Source organism: Aquarana catesbeiana, linkage group LG04 (assembly GCF_042186555.1).
Source record: "Aquarana catesbeiana isolate 2022-GZ linkage group LG04, ASM4218655v1, whole genome shotgun sequence".
Taxonomy (NCBI): Eukaryota; Metazoa; Chordata; class Amphibia; order Anura; family Ranidae; genus Aquarana; species Aquarana catesbeiana.
The window spans coordinates 335783309-335804662 of NC_133327.1; the positions used below are offsets into that span (position 1 = coordinate 335783309).

The window sequence follows — 21354 nt, forward strand, 5'->3', positions numbered from 1 at the left end:
GAGGGACACCTGTTAGAAAAAGTATGTAGGCATAGGACACATCTCCTACCATGCTCCTTAAAGGAGAATTATACCAAAAAAATGATTAGTTAAACCCACAAGTGCTTTTTTTTACCATTACTATTCCTTTATACTGGCTTTTGAAATTTACCGTAGCTTTCTCCTGCTCGTTCTTCTGTTATCTGCCTGATTACTTCTGACAAGTTCTCCATCAGCTGAGATAAAAGCAGCCTTAGTTTTGTGTTGGGGAGGATGCTATAAATAGATTAACACTGAGCTGAACGATTCAACGAACAGCTCTGAAAGTCTCTACCTATAAGGAGAGGGTGTGTGTGCGCCTTTCCTCCAATCAGCTGTCTTGGCTGTACGCCCAGGCTTCACTGCAGTGCTGACCAGGAAGAGAAAATCTCCTAACACCATGTGCACTTTCTAAAGAATATATTAAGCTGAAGACAGCAGATATACATGTAAAACTTATGTAGGGAGATTTGTTTCACCTCTGTGTATCATCTGAGACTGTTCACTTCACTGGGTATATGTGAAGGTTTACATCCACTTTAACTGCACACCGCAGAAAGTGTACCCCCCCACTGCGATCTCTGGAATTGGACAGTCTTCCATCCTATATCTATTCACTTCCACATTCTGTCGCTCAATGTCCCGTATGAATCAACCATATCCTAAATGATTTTTTTTATCTTACATCAATTACCCAGCACTTTTCCATCTGGTAAGCATTCTGTTCACAGATTTTTGTCTCCACTCCATTGGCTATAACTGAAAGCCTTGGTTATTCCTGTATTTCCCCGAACACTGTTCTGATCTGTCCACCTGCCCTGTGAGGGTCATGTACTGTTGAACAAGACTGCACAGTAACAAGCTACCATGTAAACATCCTCTAGTACAAGCATCAATTCTGTACATGTATGTGTCTGATGATATTCAGCACTGAATGTATATATAGGGGCTTTCCTTAGAATTTCACACACTTAGCTAAATGCATTGGCACTGTAAGGCACATACCTCAGTATGTATTTAAAATAATGGTCAGAACCTTGCATACATCCTTATACTTTCAGAAAAAAATAATAATATTAAGATAATCACCTCATGCTGTATAAAACGTGTCCATCTGGATATACTCGCAGCATAATATTATCTGTTGTTGTATCATGTATAAAAGATCTTTTTGAATGAACAAAAAAGACATCAGGCACCCATATCTTCTTTACAAGTCGACTATCAAATGTCATACTCTTATTGGTGCTACTCGGGAAAGACAACCGCTCATCCTTCCAGTAATGTCTCAGGTACAGTGTCATAGTGAAGTCCTGATTGGAGAAGAAGAAAACTACCTGTTAGTCATAGGTTATGATTACACATGCTCGACAGTAATGTCATTTAAAGTGTTACTAAATCCAGGACCCTGCATTCACTATATCTGGTCTCCCACAGTACACAGACCAGGGAAATGCAGTAGTTTTAGTAAATATAAACTGCTAAATACCTTTTCTCATCAGTAGTTAGAGCAGTCTTGTTACTTCTATCAGTGTCTGGTTAAAGCTTGTAGGAGAATTTTTCATTCTCCCATGATTGTCCTATGAGGATGCAGGATCCCTGACCCTCTGTCTGAACAGTGCTTATTGGCCCTGTGCTGATCACATGCACTCTCCAAAAAACAACAACAACTCATTAGAAATACACACCAAACTGAGCATGTGCAGCTTGTCCCCAAGGCTCTGTTCTATCAGTAGATGGATTGGGGACAGTGGAAGAAGGGGAGGTTCAGAGGAGACAGAATCAAACAGCCTTTTTACACAATGCAGAGGAATAACCCCTTAGGTTCCACAGTGAGTATAACAAGCATGCTTTACTGTATATACAAACTGATTTTTACTATTGTGGGTTTAGTAACACTTTAACATAGTATAGTTCTAGGGACATTTTTTTTTCAAATGATTGTAGCAATCAGCATTTACCATATCCACTTCTGAAATACTATCCAGGCTCTCAACTTGTACATCAACCCCAACAGGAATTGCAGGGCCTATGGAAAAGAAAAATGAAAAAAGAACTCCAGTTATTGCTTCACTAATATATATATATATATGTAAAACCATGGATAAATAGCCCTAAGCCCTGGTTCACACCTATGTGGCTTTGAAAGCATGTTACTTCAGCGCGATATCAAGGCTGCAGATCAGTGCGATTTCGACCTCCGATTTCACAGCAGCTTGCGACTTCATTTAACAGAAGTCAATGCAAGGCGCAATAAAGTCACAAAAAAGTACTGCAGAAACCTTATTCAAAATTGCTGCGACTTGAGTTGCAATGATTTGAACGCTTCCATTGCTGGAAATGGGGTGTGACTTGTCAAGCAATTTTGAACTGTCAAATCGCATGACACATCGCAATGGTGTGAACCAGGGCTTAAAGTGGAGTTCCACCCACTTTTACAACTATTCAGCATCCCTCACTAAACTGTGCACTGTAAACAAATTGGATATTTGCAGTGCATTCAAAAACCAAAGAGCCAATTCATTTGAAGTAAACAGATATACAGCATATATATAATTGTCCTGCATTTTTGTGTTTGCCTGTAGTTTTACTGGTGTTTGTTTTTTTTATTTGTATATATTTTAATGTAATACAGGCAGAATAATGCTATGGTATATATGTAAACACAAACTAAGTCATCGCTTTAATTAAAGAACATAGGATGTTAACATATTTTAGAGGCTTGTTCTCTTACATGATTTTCATTTGGCTGCAGTAGCAAATTGCTAATGCAAAAAACAAATATAACAGACATTTATCACATCTTTACTTCTAAACACATGGGTTATCAAAGTTGGCTAGTGTAAATGTTGCACACATCCCTTTCTGTGGTGTGTGTGTATATTCATATATATATACACACATCAATATATTCATAAATATTCACATATGTGTGTGTGTTTAAATGTAGATGTATCCATTTCCCTAAATTATTTAAAAAAAACTGAAGACTGTTCCTGTGGAAGCATCAAAAAGTTAGTTAGTATCCCTTGCAACAGACCAAGCTAAGTACAGTGGGGAAAATATTTTATTGATCCCCGGCAGATCTTGTAAGCTTGCCCACTTACAAAGAAATTAAGGGGCTGTAATTTTATCATAGGTGTATTTTAAATGATAGAGACAGAAAATCAACCAAAAATCCAGAAAAAACACATAAAACAAATGTTATAAATGAAGTGTGAATTCAGCTCAGTGAGTAAAGTAAGTATTTGATCCCTAAGCAAAACATGACTTAGTACTTGGTGGAGTAACCCTTGTTGGCAAGCACAGAGGTAAGAAGTTTATCGTAGCTGGTGACCACCAGGTTTGTACACATCTCAGGAGGGATTTTGGTCCACTCTTCTTCACAGATCTTCTCTAAATCCTTAAGGTTTTTTGGCTGTCTACGATGTCCCTTTGACAGAAGCCAGTGATCTGGTTATTTTTTTTTCTCCTCACACTGTCAGCATGAGAAAAAAAAATAGCCGATTACCGGCTCTGTTTACATTACGTGATCAGCTGTCATTGGGTGACACCTGATCACATGGTAAGGGCTCGGAATCAGCCCCTTACTCCGAGCTATGATCAGCCGAGTCTCGTAGACTGACTGATCACAGAGTATCCCACACGCACCCCGTAGGGGGCACGCAGGCAGCTCATGCACGGGAGGACGTACATGGATGCCCTCCCAGCAATTAAGGCCCACTCTGTAGCCATCTTTTGAGTATAGCGTGGGCACGAAGGGGTTAATACGCTGCAGAGAGTCCGGGCCTGGCCAGGGGTGGAGAGGGCAGCAGCACAGCACCGGGCACCCGATGCCATGATCGGACATGGGACGATGGACAGTCACAGTGTGGGGCTTGGGATGGTGCAGGATTAATCCCCTGCCCCCCTGAATGTTGTGCGCAGGGCAACCTCTCTGGCTGCCCACCCACCCACACTACGTCACTGCTTGCAGAGGTTGGATATACATTATATCTGGTTCTGATAGGGTCTGACAATAATTATCTAATGTCTATGGGTGCCTTTGGACTGTTATCTAAAGCAGGCCCTGTCTGGGAATTTTATTCATACTGGAACTTTATTATGCAGTCTATAATTCCTACCCATATAGACCCTGTATCAACATTTAGTAAACTTCTCTTCATATTATTAGGTCAGACCTGTTATTGAGAAAAAAATATATGTTGGGAAATTTAGCCTGGGGGACTTTTGGTACTTTTTGTACAGCCTTCACGCCCTGGTAGCAAGAAGTCAGTGGGGTTGATTTACTAAAGGCAGATAAGCTGTTCCCTTTGCAAGTGAAGTTGCACTTTGCAAGGAAATTTTCCCTAGAGCTTAGTGAATGTGGTGAAATTTCACTTTGCAAAGAAAACTCAATCACATGCAAAGAAAAAAAAAAACATATTTTTTTGCTTGCACACTATTGGACGATGGAAGTCAGCAGAGCCTCACCTCATTTACTAAGCTCTGGGGATAATTCCCTTGCAAAGTGAACAGGCTGTTTAGTATATCATATGTCTGCAGTAGCATGCCCACAGTCTCTGACCATCTACTGTAGAATGTTTGTAGTCTATGACAGTTTTTAAACTTTACATACACTGAATATTATGTGCAACTCTTTGGTGATGTCAAGGTTCGTCTTTGAGATCCCAGCTATCGAGTTGGCCACCACTGATTTAAACAAAACTCAAGTGAAATTTCTGTGTATCTATTTTTTGATCTATTATATTTAGCCATACTAACATGTAGCCAGTAGCACTAAAAATTGTTTCAGACTGGAAGAAAATTGCGTGTATACAGTTTTATGTGGGGCGGGGGGTAGAACTGAGAGGACTCGGTACTTAAAGCTAAAACATTTCTTTTTATAACATTTCCCAGATTTACTATCATGGGGCATTTTTTTCATCTGTGATTCAATGCTATTTACTATTATGTAGCAAGAGAATCATCTGTACCAATAATAAGGTCATTCTTCTCTTGCAGCAAAATCATTGAAGCTGAAACACAATTGTACTAATGGTCTATCTTATTACTGTAAAGCATGTCATTCCTTGATATTCTGCATGGCTTGTTTACATTGGATTTCACGTAGATACGAAATCTCTTGAAGCAAGTGGGGCCAGAAGATCTTAACAGTATTGTTGTAGCATTGTGCTTCAAAACTTAACGACAACGTCTTCATATTTGCAAGGGAAGGTTATACTGTTAGTTGACGCAAGCAATCAAGTAGGGAGTTCTAAATCCATCACATTACTGAACCTTAGGATTTCTGATACACACATACATGGACAAACAAAATAGTTTGTGTAATGCCGCGTACACACGACCGGACTTTCCGGCAGAAAAGGTCCGACGGAATCATTCCGTCGGACAATCCGATCGTGTGTGGGATTCATCTGACTTTTTCTTTCTAAAATTCTGACGGACCTAGAAATAGAACATGTTTCAAATCTTTCCGACGGACTCAAATTCTGTCGGGAAAACCGTTCGTCTGTATGCTAGTCCGACGAACAAAAAACAATGCAAGGGCAGCTATTGGCTACTGGCTATTGAACTTCCTTTTTCTAGTCCCGTTATACGTCATCGCGTTCTAAACGAACGGACTTTGGTGTGATCGTGTGTAGGCAAGTCCGAGTCTACTCTGACGGAAAGTCCGATCGTGTGTACGCGGCATTAGAAATTGATACAATAGACAGTATATAACCACCACAAAGCCATTTTAGAATTTGATGCTATTATAACTTTTCTATGGCAAGACAGTTTAGAAAAAATCAAGCAGTTGATCATAACAACCAATAAGATGCCCTGTTTCTTTTTCCCAGTGATAAAACTTCATTGGTGGCTGCAGCCAACAGCTATTGCTTTATTTTTTAATTTTACATAGCAGCTTTTACTTCTTCCACAGCACTATGAACAATACACAGTGCTATATTTACCACAAGGCACACTTTGCACATGCCTATAGGGACTACTTTACAAGGGGCACCTAAAATTACTGGGACTCAACAATGAAAATGATAGCTGAGCCCAGGTCTGCTGACAAAACTGCTCTATAAACAAAGCCGGGCATTGTTTATACAGGAGACACAGGTAGTGTTTCTGTATAACTTTAAATAAAGCTTGTTGATACATGAGCGTTAACAAACTGGGGCTTTCATTTTTTATATCTGGGTCCCAGTCTGTGTTGCAGGAGTGCTGGAAGTATCTCCGCAGATAAAACAGTTTGTTGGGTTTCTTTTTAAATACTGTATATTGGGGTAATTAATAAAAAGCATCTGAAAACAAATGTTGTCTTGACTTTGTCTCAACAAGACTGCAACCAGCTTTTAAAGTTTAATTTTCCAAGCTGTACAGTAAAAAAATGAAAGCTGGAGACTGACTGGTTGCTAATAGGCACCAGCACCAGTTGAAATAGAACCTACCTCAGCCACATTTTGTTAATAACTATATTGTACCAATAGTGTTATTACAATGTTTTTTTTAAATAATTCCTGTATGTGCAAATCAAAATGATGCTCCTTTGATATGTACATATTGCAGTTAAAGCAACCAGGCATGTGATTTATTGTTTTTATTCATTTAGTAAACGGTCCTATTTAATCTCTACTTAACTGTAAATTAACCTTAGTCATTCTATATACTGTAACTTCGACCTCCTTCCTCCTACCTTCCTAACCATTTCGTTTTCTGCCCTTTTTGCGTTTCATTTTTTATTCCTATTAGTTTTAAATATTTTCACTAGGTTCATTTTGTGTTTTTGTAGTTCTGTATTAAAATGTATAAATGTATAACTACTGAAATTGAATTTATAAAAAAATTGTATAAAAAATGTAATTTCAAAGTCATTATTAACTTAACAAAAAAAAAAATTAACATAACACAAATTGCAGAATAAAATGTACACTTTTTTTATAACACTAATGTAAAATATATAAAACTGTGAATGAAATTTACCAAGCAAGTGTATTCTTATGGTGCATTTGTTTTAAACGACAGGGAATGATTCGCCTGCAGTGAATATATGGGAAATTTCACATTCACTGATTTATAAATACACCCTTAGTTGTTTTAAAACTAATACTGGTGAAATTAGAAAAAAAAAAATAATCGTTATATATATTTTCTCTGTTTCTAGATTGCATAGAAAATAAAATAATTTTTGCAAGCCAAAATTGCCAAAAGAAAGTCTTGTTTGTTTATATATATATATATATATACCGTATATATATATATATATATATATATATATATATATATATATATATATATATATGTGTGTGTGTTACTGTTGTTATCTTAGGTAATGACAAAGTTATTGCTGAATCAAAAGGTCTTAGCTAAAAAGCAAACATTACTGTGGTCCATAACAGGTACAATATACAAATGCTGCAGTTGAAGTGGTGAAATTTACCAGCCCCACGGTACCTCCAGAACAACTGTTATATTCAAATTGGTCCTTTTTTGTGTACAAAGTGTAGGAATCACAAGACAAGCATAAATTGTGACTATTTATGAGTATGGCTAAAGGCACCCGATTTTCTATACCGCTAGGTTCCTGTAGTCTTGTCTTGACAACCCAGCATGGAATGGTAACATGCATCCCGTTGAATAAAATGTAGCACGCTCAGAATGCTAACATGGCATATAACTACGTGTGAAGTCCCAGTGCAGAGGAAATTTATAATGAACTAATTGGGTGTTGAATCTATTTTGGCGTACAGAATTTTCTGTGAGGATGTTTTTGGGTTTGAGAAGCAGTGGAATGTGATTTTAGTTGAAAAAATATTTTTTTCTGACACCCTAGCCAACAATGGGGTAACTTTGTTAATTCAACAGTTTGTCCCTCTGTTGATCTGGTGTATTGATTACATTTTCTTTAGTTGTCTCAGTTTATAATGACTGGTAAATTGCCCTTATACACAAATTAGGAGTAGTAGCAGGAGAGGACTGGGGAGGCACGCCTGAGAGGACTGAGAGCATGCAGTCTGGGATGGGTGCAGAACCAGAGGAGATGACTGTGATGGGATGGGCAGTGGAGAAGGGCCGCTGCAGCCAGGAGGGCTGGCAGGGCCTGAAGATAGGTTACTGGGCTCAGTAACCGCATGAAGGATGGCTAGCACCAGGAAAATTCTATTTGCTACACTATAGGGGCCCGCGGTCCCTGCCTTCAAAAGGCAATTGCTAAGACCTGGCTGAGCCAGTGTCCGGCCTAATCACTTTGTGCTAGCTGTGCCTAAAGATTAGAGAGGAAGCGATGTGCAGGAAGAGAAAGGAGTGAAGACTAGAGAGGAAGCAATGTGCAGGAGGAGAGATGGAGTATATATAACGGAGTGTACATAGTTGTCCCATGCAAGTTATGCCAATTCTACTGGAAATCCCATACTTCTTTTACCCCCATACAAGTTCAATCCCCTAATAAAAACATAAAAACAAAGCATATGGACTGTTTTATGTCTCCTAATGTCTGAGAGGCGAATGCCGGGCTGGGCAGGGTGACAGGTGGACCACAAAACTCAGTGGCTCCTATGGGTACCGCTACATCTGAAGGCTCGTTCCAGGACCACCTGTTCACAGGTAGCCTGCCAGCCATTGCCTCTAGCAACCAAAGTTGATCAAGCCAGGGAACTGTGCTTTGTTCCACCTATTGAGGAATTGAACCCGGGGAAGGACGTATGTGCTCTGCCTGCTATTCAGTACTACAATAACAGGTGCCATTGTCCATAGCAACCAGCAGGGGCTGCCTTCAAGTTTAAAGTTACCGCTGCCTGCTTACCCAATTGCCCCAACGGCTGGGATGGACACTTGTGCTAACATTTCTGCAATCCAGTAACTCTCTACCATGTGCTGTCACCTGTGGCAACCACAATGGATGACCGCGCCCATGGAGTACAAATACATCCAGTGTTCTGCTATTGCTGGATGTCCCAACTTGGATTACAAATAAGTCCAGCGTTCTGCTAATGCTGGACATTCTGAACTTTTGCTTCAAACTCCTCCTTTAAACAGTAAAGTGTGCCTGGAAATGTCTACTGTTGCCCGGTGTGATCAGGGTCAGTTTGCAGGTGCCTGGGCAGGACTGTACTACAAATGTTCCCTTCAGTGAGGCATGGGCTAAAAACTTTATTGTTGCTACCAGCAACCACCAGAAAAGTCAGCAGTCATTTGCTTCCAGTTGCTTGGGCACAGCAACATGCCAGCCTGTCTGGAGGCGAGGGGGCAGTGCGATGCCCTAGAGGAGACCCAGCGTTCCCTGCTAGCAGATAACACAAGGCAGAGGAGCAAGATGGCGGAAGGTGGTCGTGTATAACCAGCACTGACCTGGTTGCCAGATCTGCAGGATCAGACACTGGTGGACACTGGTGTCAGGTTGGGGCATCGTGGGGGATTTGCCCTCAGGATGATTGATGGGATGGAGCATCTGTGCCTGCTGTGTCAGTGACTGGATCTGGTGCGGTCATTGTGGCGAACCACTCTCCTGGCTTGCATCCAGCCAATAGGAGCCACAGTACTACAATGTGGACCTGCACTCAGGACTGTGTTGCATGCATCTGCGGACATCCCGGAAGGCTGGAGCGGGCCGGGAGTCATCACCAAAACGCGAGGTAGAGTCTGAGCCTGGTGGCTCCCCAGAGAAGAATCGTGACATAGGAGAAGAGGAGTCTGCTGTGGCTTGCGGCCTGGTCGGGGACCTGGTAACTGTAAATACTGATTTAATGCCAGCTGCCTCTATGTCCCTTGCTATCCCTATCTGGAAGGAGCCAGTGCTGGAGGGAAGTGCACCCTCAGGTGAGCCATAAGGGGAATGCAGGGGCAGGGCCATAGATTGGGGATCCCCCAGACTGTTAGTGGAGCATGACTTTGTCTGGGAATATTTGCACATCCCCAAGCCTTTGCAGGTGCCAGAGTGTGAGGAGACCTGGGCCCACTTTGAGGACATTCAGCGTGAATGGCGGCTGGGGAGAGCAATCCATAAAGACCGGAAGCTTGTGAAGGCAGGAATGCCTACGAGGATCCACTCAGTCTCCATCAGGGAGGAAGGGGGCGTAGGAATAGACTGCCTGACCCACATTTCTATGCGTGATAAGACTGTTGGAGAGTACAGCCTGCCATGGAAACTTGCCAAATGAATTGCTGAAGGGTAGCAGAATGTGTCCTTTCTCCCTGACTTTGTTTGCAGGATCAGACCGGCCTGCCACCCTGTGTTGTGTCCAATGGATGGACTCTTTCCTGTTGCAAGGACACTGAGAGTGAGGTTTGATTCTTAAAACTAACTCTTTAAGGAACCTGTTTGCCCGGGGAGGGGCCCCTCCCATCAGGAATTCCAAGAAGAACTGTTGCCTCTTAAATACTTTGTTTTTCCCTTTAATGTTCTGTCAGCAGGTTATAACTCCCCCCTAACAGAACCATAGGCGAAAATGTATTTCGAAGTGACCCGTGTGCTATTATTGTTATTTTTGTCAGCAGGTTTATAACCCCCTCCTGACAGAAATTTTGTAAAGTGAACAGGTAGCTGGTAGGATAGGATGTTGTTGTGTTTGTTTTACAGGACTCCTTCAGATGGGATGGCTGTCTACCTATGGCTAGAGCTGCGGATCCTGTAGACAGGATTTCCCTCAAGGGGGAGATGCTCTGGTCCAATGTATATTGTGTAATTGTTCTAGTGGTGGGGATGTTGTAGTTAGGTGTGTAATGTATTGTACATACTGTAAATACTGAAAAGAAATAACTTAATATTTTTCTATGTATTTATTTGTACATAATCCCCGTCCAAGTTTGTTTCCTTTTCCCTTCTAATTTATCTTATGAGATGCCCTTGCTCATGCGCCCAGGAGCCATTTGTTTCCAAATTTTCCCAGCCAATTTTGGTGGGGGGTGAGTATAGCACCTTGTAGGTAGGTAGGTGCTAGAGGTAGGATTTTTGTAGGATAGGTAAATTTAGGCAGGCCTGGCTGGCAGCCAGGCTTATTTGTTTTGATCTGATCTGATCTGATCTGGGCTGGGAGTGACTCAAGGTAGCAGTGGGTGACTCACAAGCAGCATCACTGAGACCTTCCCCTTCTTTCAGGAGTTTGCTAGAAGTTCTGGAAAGAGAAGAGGAGAGGAGAGGTGGAGCTGCCAGGGGTGTTTTAGGGAGCCCTGACCAATGCCCTACCTGGATTGGTAGGGGGCTGGCCTCATTAAATACCCAGGGTTAGCCCAGCTGCCAAGGAGTTGTTCGGGTGTAAGAGATGAAGATGGAGTGCTAAGCTGTCGGAGCCTTTGAGGGAGATGGGGGGGTGACCTTTGGCCTTGGCTCGGGTGTGGACGTGGCCCTCTAAGAAATCGTGGAGGTGTCCTGGACAGGAGGCACAGGAGAAGCAAGAGAGGACAGCAAGCAGGAAAGAGCACTGCCGGGCAAGTCTCCAGGGAGAGGAACAACTGTTCGCAGCCAGGAGGGCTGGTGAGTGACATACACAGCAGTAGAGAACTGGGGGGGGGCATGCCTGGGAGGATGTCCATATGTTTTGTCTGCCTGTAAAGGGCTTTTGCTTTAGGCATGGCTGAGGCAGTGTCAGGCCTATCAAATCAGTGCTAGTTAGTCTGGAGTAGGGATGAGCTTCGTGTTCGAGTCGAACCCATGTTCGACTCGAACATCGTCTGTTCGATCGTTTGCCGAATTGCGAACGATATGGGCCGTTCGCGCCAAATTTGTGTGGCGCGTCACGGCCCATAATTCACTGAGGCATCGCAGTGCATTGCTGGCTGATAATTGGCCAAGCATGCACTATGACCCGCATGCTTGGCCAATCACAGCGCCGCCTGATCAGAGAGCCGTAATTGGCCAAAGCCAAGGAGGCTTTGGCCAATTATGGCTCAGGGGATTTAGTACATGCCCCACACTATATAAGGCCGCCTGCACGGCGGCCCTGTGTAGTGTGTGTTCCAGCGTTGAAAGAGATAGACAGAGAGACAGTGTCATTTGTTTTAAGTTAGATAGATTAGGCAGGACAGTCAGTAAGTTAGCTGCACTTACAGTGTATTGTGTATATATATGCATCCCAGGTGTTGTATATATATATATATATATATATATATATATATATATATATATATACACTGTATTCAGTTTAGCTAGATCCGTTCCTGTTATCTTCCTACTGACAGGCAGGCTTGTCTTGTTACAGTATTTACAGCAACCTGAAGAAAATTGCTGGTGTTCTTTTGATCCTATTAGTACCACAGTCAGGCAGCCAGACTATTTACAATTAGAGTAGTGCGTCCTCCTCACAGTGTTCAGTTAAAGCTACAAGTTAGTTTAGTGTGACCTCTGCACATTGTTCAGCTAAAACTACAAGTTAGTGTAGTACGTCCTTCTCACAGTGTTCAGCTAAAGCTACAAGTTAGTTTAGTGTGACCTCTGCACAGTGTTCAGCTAAAGCTACAAGTTAGGGTAGTGCGTCCTCCTCACAGTGTTCAGCTAAAGCTACAAGTTAGTGTGGTGCGTCCTCCTCACAGTGTTCAGCTAAAGCTACAAGTTAGTGTAGTGCGTCCTCCTCACAGTGTTCAGCTAAAGCTACAAGCTAGTATAGTGCGACCTCTGCACAGTGTTCAGCTAAAGCTACAAGTTAGTGTAGTGCGTCCTCCTCACAGTGTTCAGCTAAAACTACAAATTGGTGTAGTGCGAGCTCTGCACAGTGTTCAGCTAAAGCTACCTGTAGAAGGTTGGTGGTGTTTTCCTGATCCTATCACTACCGCAGGCAGATAAATAAGCTACAAGTTAGTTTTTTGCGAGCTCTGCACAGTGTTCAGCTAAAACTACCTGTAGAAGGTTGGTGGTGTTTTCCTGATCCTATCACTACCGCAGGCAGCTAAATAAGCTACAAGTTCGTTTTTTGCAAGCTCTGCACAGTATTCAGTTAAAGCTACCTGTAGAAGGTTTGTGGTGTTCTCATACTACAGGCAGGCAGTTGATTTTGCTAGCTGCAGTATCAGTATATATATATATATATATATATATATATATATATATATATCTCAGCTTAGTGCAGCTACAGGCCATTAGTATGTCTGGAAGGCCAACAAGGAGAGGCAGACAGTCACAAGCCAATAAAAGAGGGCAAGCAGGCTCTGTGTCTAGAGGCAACAGTGCTGGTCATGGAGACGGTGCATCCTCATCAGCACGTGGCCGTGGGACACACTTGGCCTTTTTTTCGGCAGCTGGCCGTGTTGAGCTGCAACATGCGGAAGACTTGGTCTAGTGGATGACCAAGCTGTCCTCATCCTCCTCATCCTCTCTCACCCATGCTCAGGGTACTTTGTCTGGCAAAGCAGCTGCCAACGCGGCCTCTTCCCTCGGCTCAATGGCATCAGTGACTCCTTCCCTAGCCCCACCATGTCTTCCTGAGGAGTCCCTCGAACTGTTTGACCACAGTGTTGGGTACATGCTCCAGGAGGATGCCCAGCGTTTAGAAGGCTCTGATGATGATACTGAGCTAGATGAAGGCAGTAAGGTGAGCACGGACAGAGGGGGTGCCCAAGAAGGACAGCAATCTGGCAGTCATGCTCCCCCTGCTGCAGCATACTGCCAGGTTTGCTCCAGTGATGAGGAGGAAGGGGATGATGAGGTCACTGACTCAACGTGGGTGCCTGATAGGAGAGAGAAGGAGGAGGAGGAGGCACATCACCAACGAGGCAGTATGCCCTCCAGGGGCCAGCCTAAGGGCAGCACACTGACTGCATCACACCACAAAGCTCCGCATGTGCAGGGCGCTGCTGTCTCTGCGCGTTATTCCAAAAGTTCTTTGGTGTGGGCCTTTTTTGAGACGAGTGCATCAGATAGCACCACTGCTATTTGCAACATATGTCTCAAGCGTATCTCGCGTGGCCAAAACATCTCCTGCTTGGGCACCACATGCTTGACCAGACATATGTTGACCTGCCATCTAAAAGACCCACACCAAAGAACAAAGAGGACCTCTCCTTGCTCCTCATCAGCTGAGATCTCCAACCCCACGATACCTTCAGTCCTCTCTGAGACCTGCACTGAGAGGAATGAAGGTGTAGAATTAGGTGTGTCACAACCAAGTTCTTGTGGGCAATCTGCTTTCGGTACACTGATGTCAGATTGCACCAGGCAAGTTTCCCTGCCCCAGCTGCTGCACCGCCGAAAGAAGTTCACTCCCAGCCATCCACATGCCCAGTGGTTGAATGCTAGCTTGGCAAAATTGCTAGCACTTCAACTGCTGCCTTTTCAGCTGGTAGACTCTGCCCCTTCAGTGAGTTTGTGGAATGTGCGGTTCCTCAGTGGCAGGTACCCAAACGCCACTTTTTCTCACAGAAGGCGATTCTGGCTCTCTACCGGCATGTGGAAGGCAATGTCCATGCCTCGTTGGACAGGGCGGTCAGCGGTAAGGTGCATATTACCGCTGACTCATGGTCCAGCAGGCATGGACAGGGACGTTACCTAAGTTTCACATCGCATTGGGTGACTCTGCTGGCAGCTGGGAAGGATGCAGGACAAGGTGCAGTAGTGTTGGAGGTTGTTCCGCCACCACGCCTCCAAAATGCCACTACTAATGATTGTGACACACCTCTCTCCTCCACCCCCTCCTCTTCTTCTTCCTCCATAGCCTCTTCCTGTGCTTTGGGGCTACGCAAGTATGCAGGCCAAAAGATGCCATGCGGTGCTTGAGCTGGTGTGCTTGGGGGACAGGAGCCACACTGGGGCAGAGGTTCTGTAGGCTCTGCAGGGGCAAGTTCAGAGGTGGTTGACGCCACGCCAACTTAAGCCAGGAATGGTGGTTTGCGACAATGGCACTAACCTCCTCTCTGCCCTCCGACAGGGACAAATGACCCATGTGCCCTGTTTGGCTCATGTCCTTAACTTGGTGGTGCAGCGGTTCTTGGGCAGGTACCCGGGCTTACAGGTTGTCCTGAGGCAGGCCAGGAAAGTCTGTGTGCATTTTCGCCGGTCATATAATGCCAGTGCTCGGCTGGCAGACCTCCAAAAGGAGTTTAACCTGCCCAAGAACCGCCTAATCTGTGACATGCCCACTAGGTGGAACTCAACGTTGGCCATGCTGCAACGGCTGCACACCTCTGTGACTATGGCACCAGGACAGGGTCAGGGGAGCTTGTTTTTTTTCCATACGCCAGTGGGCCATGATCAGGGATGCATGCACTGTCCTGTCACCATTTGAGGAGGCCACAGGGATGGGGAGCAGTGACAGTGCATGCATCAGTGACACTGTCCCCCTTGTCCACCTGTTGGAGCACACACTGCATGGAATAATGGACAGGGCACTTGAGGCAGAACAGAGGCAGGAAGAGGAGGACTTCCTTAGCTCTCAAGGCCCCCTTTATCCAGACAGTGTTCCTGCGTGCCCGCCGATCACACAGGAAGAGGAGGAGGAGGATTGTGTTAGTATGGAGGTGGAGCCTGGCACTCAGCATCAGCAGCAGTCTTTAAGGGATCAGTCCCAAGAAACACATGGACTTGTACGTGGCTGGGAGGAGGTGGCTGCGGACCATGTTGTCCTTAGTGACCCAGAGGACTCCGGACCGAATGCCTCAGCAAACCTACGCTGCATGGCCTCCCTGATCCTGCAAAGCCTGCGTAAGGATCCTCGTATTCGTGGTATCAAGGAGAAGGACCTGGCTGGCAACCCTCCTTGATCCACGTTACAAGGGTAAGGTTGCGGACCTTATCTTGCCGTTGCAGGGGGAGCAGAGGATGAAACATCTTTGGGAGGCCATGCAGAAAGGTCGGTGCAACGCGTTCCCAGAGACTGGGAGGTTACAAACTCCTGTTTCTGGACAATGTGTTGCTGAGGCTTCGGTCAGTCAAAGAAGGAGCGGTGGAGAAGGTGGCCGTCTGACCGATGCGTTCAGACAATTTTTTAGTCCGCAGCCCCAAGGTATGATTGGTTCCAGCAACCATCGCCAGCATCTGTTTTACATGGTGCAGGAATACCTAGAGGCAAGATCTGACTTGGACACCTTTCCCACCGAAAATCCTCTGGGTTACTGGTTCTTGAGGATGGATCACTGGCCAGAGCTTGCACTGTATGCAATTGAGCTATTGGCCTGTCCTGCATCCAGCGTTCTTTCGGAACACACATTCAGTGCTGCTGGAGGCTTTGTAACCGATCACAGGGTGCGTCTGTCCACCGACTCGGTCGATCGACTGACTTTCATAAAAATGAATAAGTCTTGGATCACCACCAGCTACCAAGCACCTGATGCTGATGTAACCGAATAATTTTTTTGGAAATCTCAGATCCCTTTAAAGACTGCCTATGCTGATGCTGAGTGACTATCCTGAGTAATTATCCTCTTCCTCCTCAATGATCACGCTGATAGCTTGTAAGAACATTTTTGGTTCTGAGCGCCGCCACCAGTGCCTAAGGCCCAATTTTTCAGCCCCTGTTTAACAGGGGCGTGTAATTACAATTTTTGATGCAATACTTTACAGCAGGGCTCGTTCCTACGTTCCAACTAGAGTATCTGTGTCAGCGGTTGCAGTGTTGTGGCACCAGCACCAGTGCCTAAGGCCCAATTTTTCAGCCCCTGTTTAACAGGGGCGTGTAATTACAATTTTTGATGCAATACTTTGCAGCAGGGCTTGTTCCTGCGTTCCAACTGGAGTATCTGTGAGGGGTTGCAGTGTTGTGGCACCAGCACCAGTGCCTAAGGCCCAATTTTTCAGCCCCTGTTTAACATGGGCGTGTAATTACAATTTTTGATGCAATACTTTGCAGCAGGGCTCATTCCTGCGTTCCAACTAGGGTATCTGTGAGGAGTTGCAGTGTTGTGGCACCAGCACCAGTGCCTAAGGCCCAATTTTTCAGCCCCTGTTTTACAGGGGCGTGTAATTACAATTTTTGATGCAATACTTTGCAGCAGGGCTCGTTCCTGCGTTCCAACTAGGGTATCTGTGAGGAGTTGCAGTGTTGTGGCACCAGCACCAGTGCCTAAGGCTCAATTTTTCAGCCCCTGTTTAACAGGGGCGTGTAATTACAATTTTTGATGCAATACTTTGCAGCAGGGCTCGTTCCTGCATTCCAACTAGGGTATCTGTGAGGAGTTGCAGTGTTGTGGCACCAGCACCAGTGCCTAAGGCCCAATTTTTCAGCCCCTGTTTAACAGGGGCGTGTAATTACAATTTTTGATGCAATACTTTGCAGCAGGGCTCGTTCCTGCGTTCCAACTAGAGTATCTGTGAGGGGTTGCAGTGTTGTGGCACCAGCACCAATTTTTCAGCCCCTGTTTGACAGGGGCATGTAATTACAATTCTTGATCCAATATTTCACATCAGGGCCCTGTGAGGGCTTACAGTGTTGTGGCCACAACAACACCTAAGGCCCAAATTTCTGCTGAGTATATAGGGCAGGCCCCTACTTTCAAACATACAACTTACAAACGACTCCTACTTGCAAACGGAAGGAGACAACAGGAAGTGAGATGAAATCTACCCCTAGGAAGGGAAAAGAGTTAATATGGGAAAAACATTTCTCCTTTCCACTGATGCTTTATCATCAATCTTTGTTTCACAAAAAAACCCAAATTTTCAAAAAACATTTGTCACTGGGACAAAAAGTTAGGTGAAATCTTCTGAAGAGGAGCATAGACAGCAAAACAAACGTCACAGGGGTGATAACCCTTCCCTTTTCCAAAAAGCTTAAAATAGATTTTTTGGCTGGAGCTAAACACGTTAAAAATGTACCAGTTCAAAATTACAAACAGATTCTACTTAACAACAAACCTACAGTCCCTGTCTTGTTTGCACCGCCTGTATACTGCTGTTCAGACTACAGAGCCTGTATACTGCTGTTTCTATTTTTAATTTGGGTGCGGGGTTCCCCTTAATATCCATACAAGACCCAAAGGGCCTGGTAATGGACTGGGAGGTACCCATGCCGTTTGTCTCACTGATTTTCATCCATATTGCCAGGACTCGACATTACATTAAAGCCGCAAGCAGTTTTAAATGACTTTTTTTCCTTTAAAAATGACATTTTGTGCAGGGACTGTTCTAAGCACGGGAAACACGCGCCACTTTACAGGCATACTATAGACACCCCCCAGGTATGATATTTAAAGGAATATTTCACTTTTTGTTTACTTTAAGCATCATTAAAATCACTTCTCCCGAAAAAACGGCCGTTTTTAAAAGTTTTTTTTGATTGATACATGTCCCCTGGGGCAAGACCCGGGTCCCCAAACCCTTTTTAGGACAATACCATGCAAATTAGCCTTTAAAATGAGCACTTTTGATTTCGAACGTTCGAGTCCCATAGACGTCAATGGGGTTCTAACGTTCGTGCAAATTTTCGGTCCGTTCGCAGGTTCTGGTGCGAACCGAACCGGGGGGGGGGGTGTTTGGCTCATCCCTAGTCTGGAGAAGAAAAGAGAGGAATCTACGTGCAAGAGGAGAAAAGGAGTGATGTATATACAGGGTGTACTGTATATAAAGTCCCAATTCTTGATGTTTGATTCCATAGGCATCTCATAAATTCCCATCCCTATCCAAGTTCAATCTCCCTCAATAAAACATAAAAACAAAGCGCAAGGACTGCTTCATGTCTCTTGATGAATGACAAGTGTGTGCCTGGCTGGGGCAGGGTGACAGACGGACTACAATACTCAGCAGCTCCTACGGGGGTACCGCTACAGACATGCAATATTCATATCTCATCTAAATCTTTATGTAGAGCAACCTACGTAGAAGTCGCAGATTAACTGGGATCCCCTACCCTGCACAGCCAGGCACACCAAATTTCCACAGTCTTCCAGAGTCAGAAATCAGACCAGCACTTTGTTTTTTATTTTTTTGAGGGGATAAAACTTGGATAGGGAGTAGGGGTATTATTGTACAAAAAACTTCTGGGACAACGTTACTATATACAATCTATATACTGTACACTCCCTCTCTTCCTCCAGCACTAGCTTGCTTGCAGAACTCTAGCTGGCACACTGTTTGGTGGATCGGACAAGGCACTTAGTCAGATTTAAAAGCAATAGCCCTTTGCAAGGCCCCCTTGAGGTGTGTAGAAAGTAAAAGTCAGTGTCCAGCTTTACATCCCTGTGGCTTCTGATCCCAGCACCAACTCTTCAGGCACTGCCAGCCCGCCTGGCTGCAGCTGCCCCTTTCACTAGCCCTCCTGACTACTTCTCCTCAGTCCTTCCAGACTGGTCACTCACCAGCCTACCCAGCTGACTCCTCTGGAAAACTCCTGGATGTGCTGACCTGCTCCTGCCTCCAGGAAGGATATCCTCTGTGTGTTGTAGAAGGTCCCTCCACCACCCGAGTCCCAGGCCTGAGGTCACCCCCTCCCAGACTAGGGGGCACCCTCAGGGGCCACCAACAGCCTCCTAAGCACTCCCTCTCTATTTTTGTCAGGGCTGGGCTCAGCCCTTCCTTCTCTGAGCTGGCCGCTCAGCTGTTGGCTAATTGCCAGCTCCCATCTCTCTCCACAGTTACCCAGCTGTTGTTGATTCTGCTTGTCAGTCCTGCCTACTTAAAGTCATCCAGTTCACTTGATCTCTGCCTTTGCCTTTGTCAACATCTCAGGGACTTTCTCCTGCGTTCCTGTTGAAGGCTTGCTCGGCTGACGTTCCTTATGGCTCCTGATCCTGTTTGCTGTACTACTACGTTTATCTCTGGCTCTCTGACATTTGCTTGGCTGACTACCCGATCTGGTTACTGAACTCTGGCTTGTTTTGACTATGCCTACTCTGTTTACTTTATTATTATTATTATTATTATTATTATTAAACAAGTGTGATTTAACTATACTTCTGTCTCGGTCTGATTTATGGTTCCTGATAATCTTCCACCTGACTGCCCCCGCTGGCCTGACCCGTGAGTATTTATGAGGTACCCACCCCCTGCCAGCCTACTTACTGGGGAGTGGCTAGGGCCCTCATCATCACTCCAGGCAGCTCCTCCTAAATTCCATCCTCTATTTCTGGAAGCTGCTCTCTGTTTACATAATTTGATTGACAGCAGCAGGAGCCAATGGCTCCTGCTGTGGCATCTCTGTTTTGTGAAAGCAGGGAGAGAGGAGAGAGCCGCTTCAGAAGGGCTAAGTGCTGGATACACTGCAGGAATGTATTAAGGTAAAAATGGCTAGATCCTCCTTAACAAAAAGCATAGCAAAAAATGTGTACCTCTGTCACCATAGCCTTTTTAATTTGATTTACATTAATGAGACATGTAGCACCCTCTAGTGTGCTAGGGAATTAGTGCAGGTTTTTTCCCTAGAGTAGGTAAATTTTCAGGCTTGGCTGACAGCCAAGCCTGGGGGTGTTTTATCTGGGCAGGGAGTGGCTCAGGGTAGTGCTGGGTGACTCACCGGTGACATCACTAGGACCTCCTACTTCTTTCTAGAAACTTCTAGTGTTTCCTGGAAAGAGAAGCTGGAGGGGAGGTGGAGCCACCTTGTGTATTCTAGGGAGCCCTGTCCAATCCCCAACTTGGATTGGCAGGGGGCAGGCCTCCTTAAATACCCAGGGTCAGCCCAGCTGGAGAGGAGTAATCGGGTAAAAGAATGGAGATGGAGTTTTAGGCTGTTGGAGCCTTTGAGGGAGCTGCCAGGAGGGCTTGCAGTGACTGAAAAGGTGGTACTGGGAGCAGTAGCCACAGGGAAAGCTAGCACTGAGACTTTTCTATTTGCTACACCATAGGGGCTTGCGGTCTCTGCCCTTAAAGGGCTTTTGCTTTAGGCATGGCTGAGGCAGTGTCAGGCCTATCAAATCAGTGCTAGTTAGTCTGGAGAAGAAAAGAGAGGAAGCTACGTGCAAGAGGAGAAAAAGAATGATGTATATACAGGATGTACTGTATATAAAGTCCTAATTCTTGATGAATGACAAGTGTGTGCCTGGCTGGGGCAGGGTGACAGATGGACTACAATACTCAGCAGCTCCTACGGGGGGGTACCGCTACAGACATGCAATATTCATATCTCATCTAAATCTCTATGTAGAGCAACCTACGTAGAAGTCGCAGATTAACTGGGATCCCCTACCCTGCACAGCCAGTCACACCAAATTTCCACAGTCTCCCAGAGTCAGAAATCAGTCCAGCATTTTGTTTTTTACTTTCTTGAGGGGATAAAATATACAGTCAGGTCCATAAATATTGGGACATTGACACAATTCTAATCTTTTTGGCTCTATACACCACCACAATGGATTTGAAATGAAACAAACAAGGTGTGCTTTAACTGCAGACTTTCAGCTTTAATTTGAAGGTATTTACATCCAAATCAGGTGAACGGTGTAGGAATTTCAACAGTTTGTATATCTGCCTCCCACTTTTTAAGGGACCAAAAG

At 44.8% G+C, this 21354-nt stretch overlaps 1 protein-coding gene across 1 annotated transcript in view; it reads right to left on the reverse strand.

The window, feature by feature from the left end:
- The window catches only part of GABRR2 (gamma-aminobutyric acid type A receptor subunit rho2), a 147689-nt gene that overhangs the window by 24334 nt on the left and 102001 nt on the right, over positions 1 to 21354 (reverse strand). Inside the window, exons 3-4 of the mRNA XM_073626926.1 lie at positions 1980 to 2047; positions 1108 to 1331 (exon numbers count right to left, since the gene is read on the reverse strand). Coding sequence (XP_073483027.1) covers positions 1108 to 1331; positions 1980 to 2047 — 292 coding nt within the window. The remainder of the gene's footprint in view (positions 1 to 1107; positions 1332 to 1979; positions 2048 to 21354) is intronic.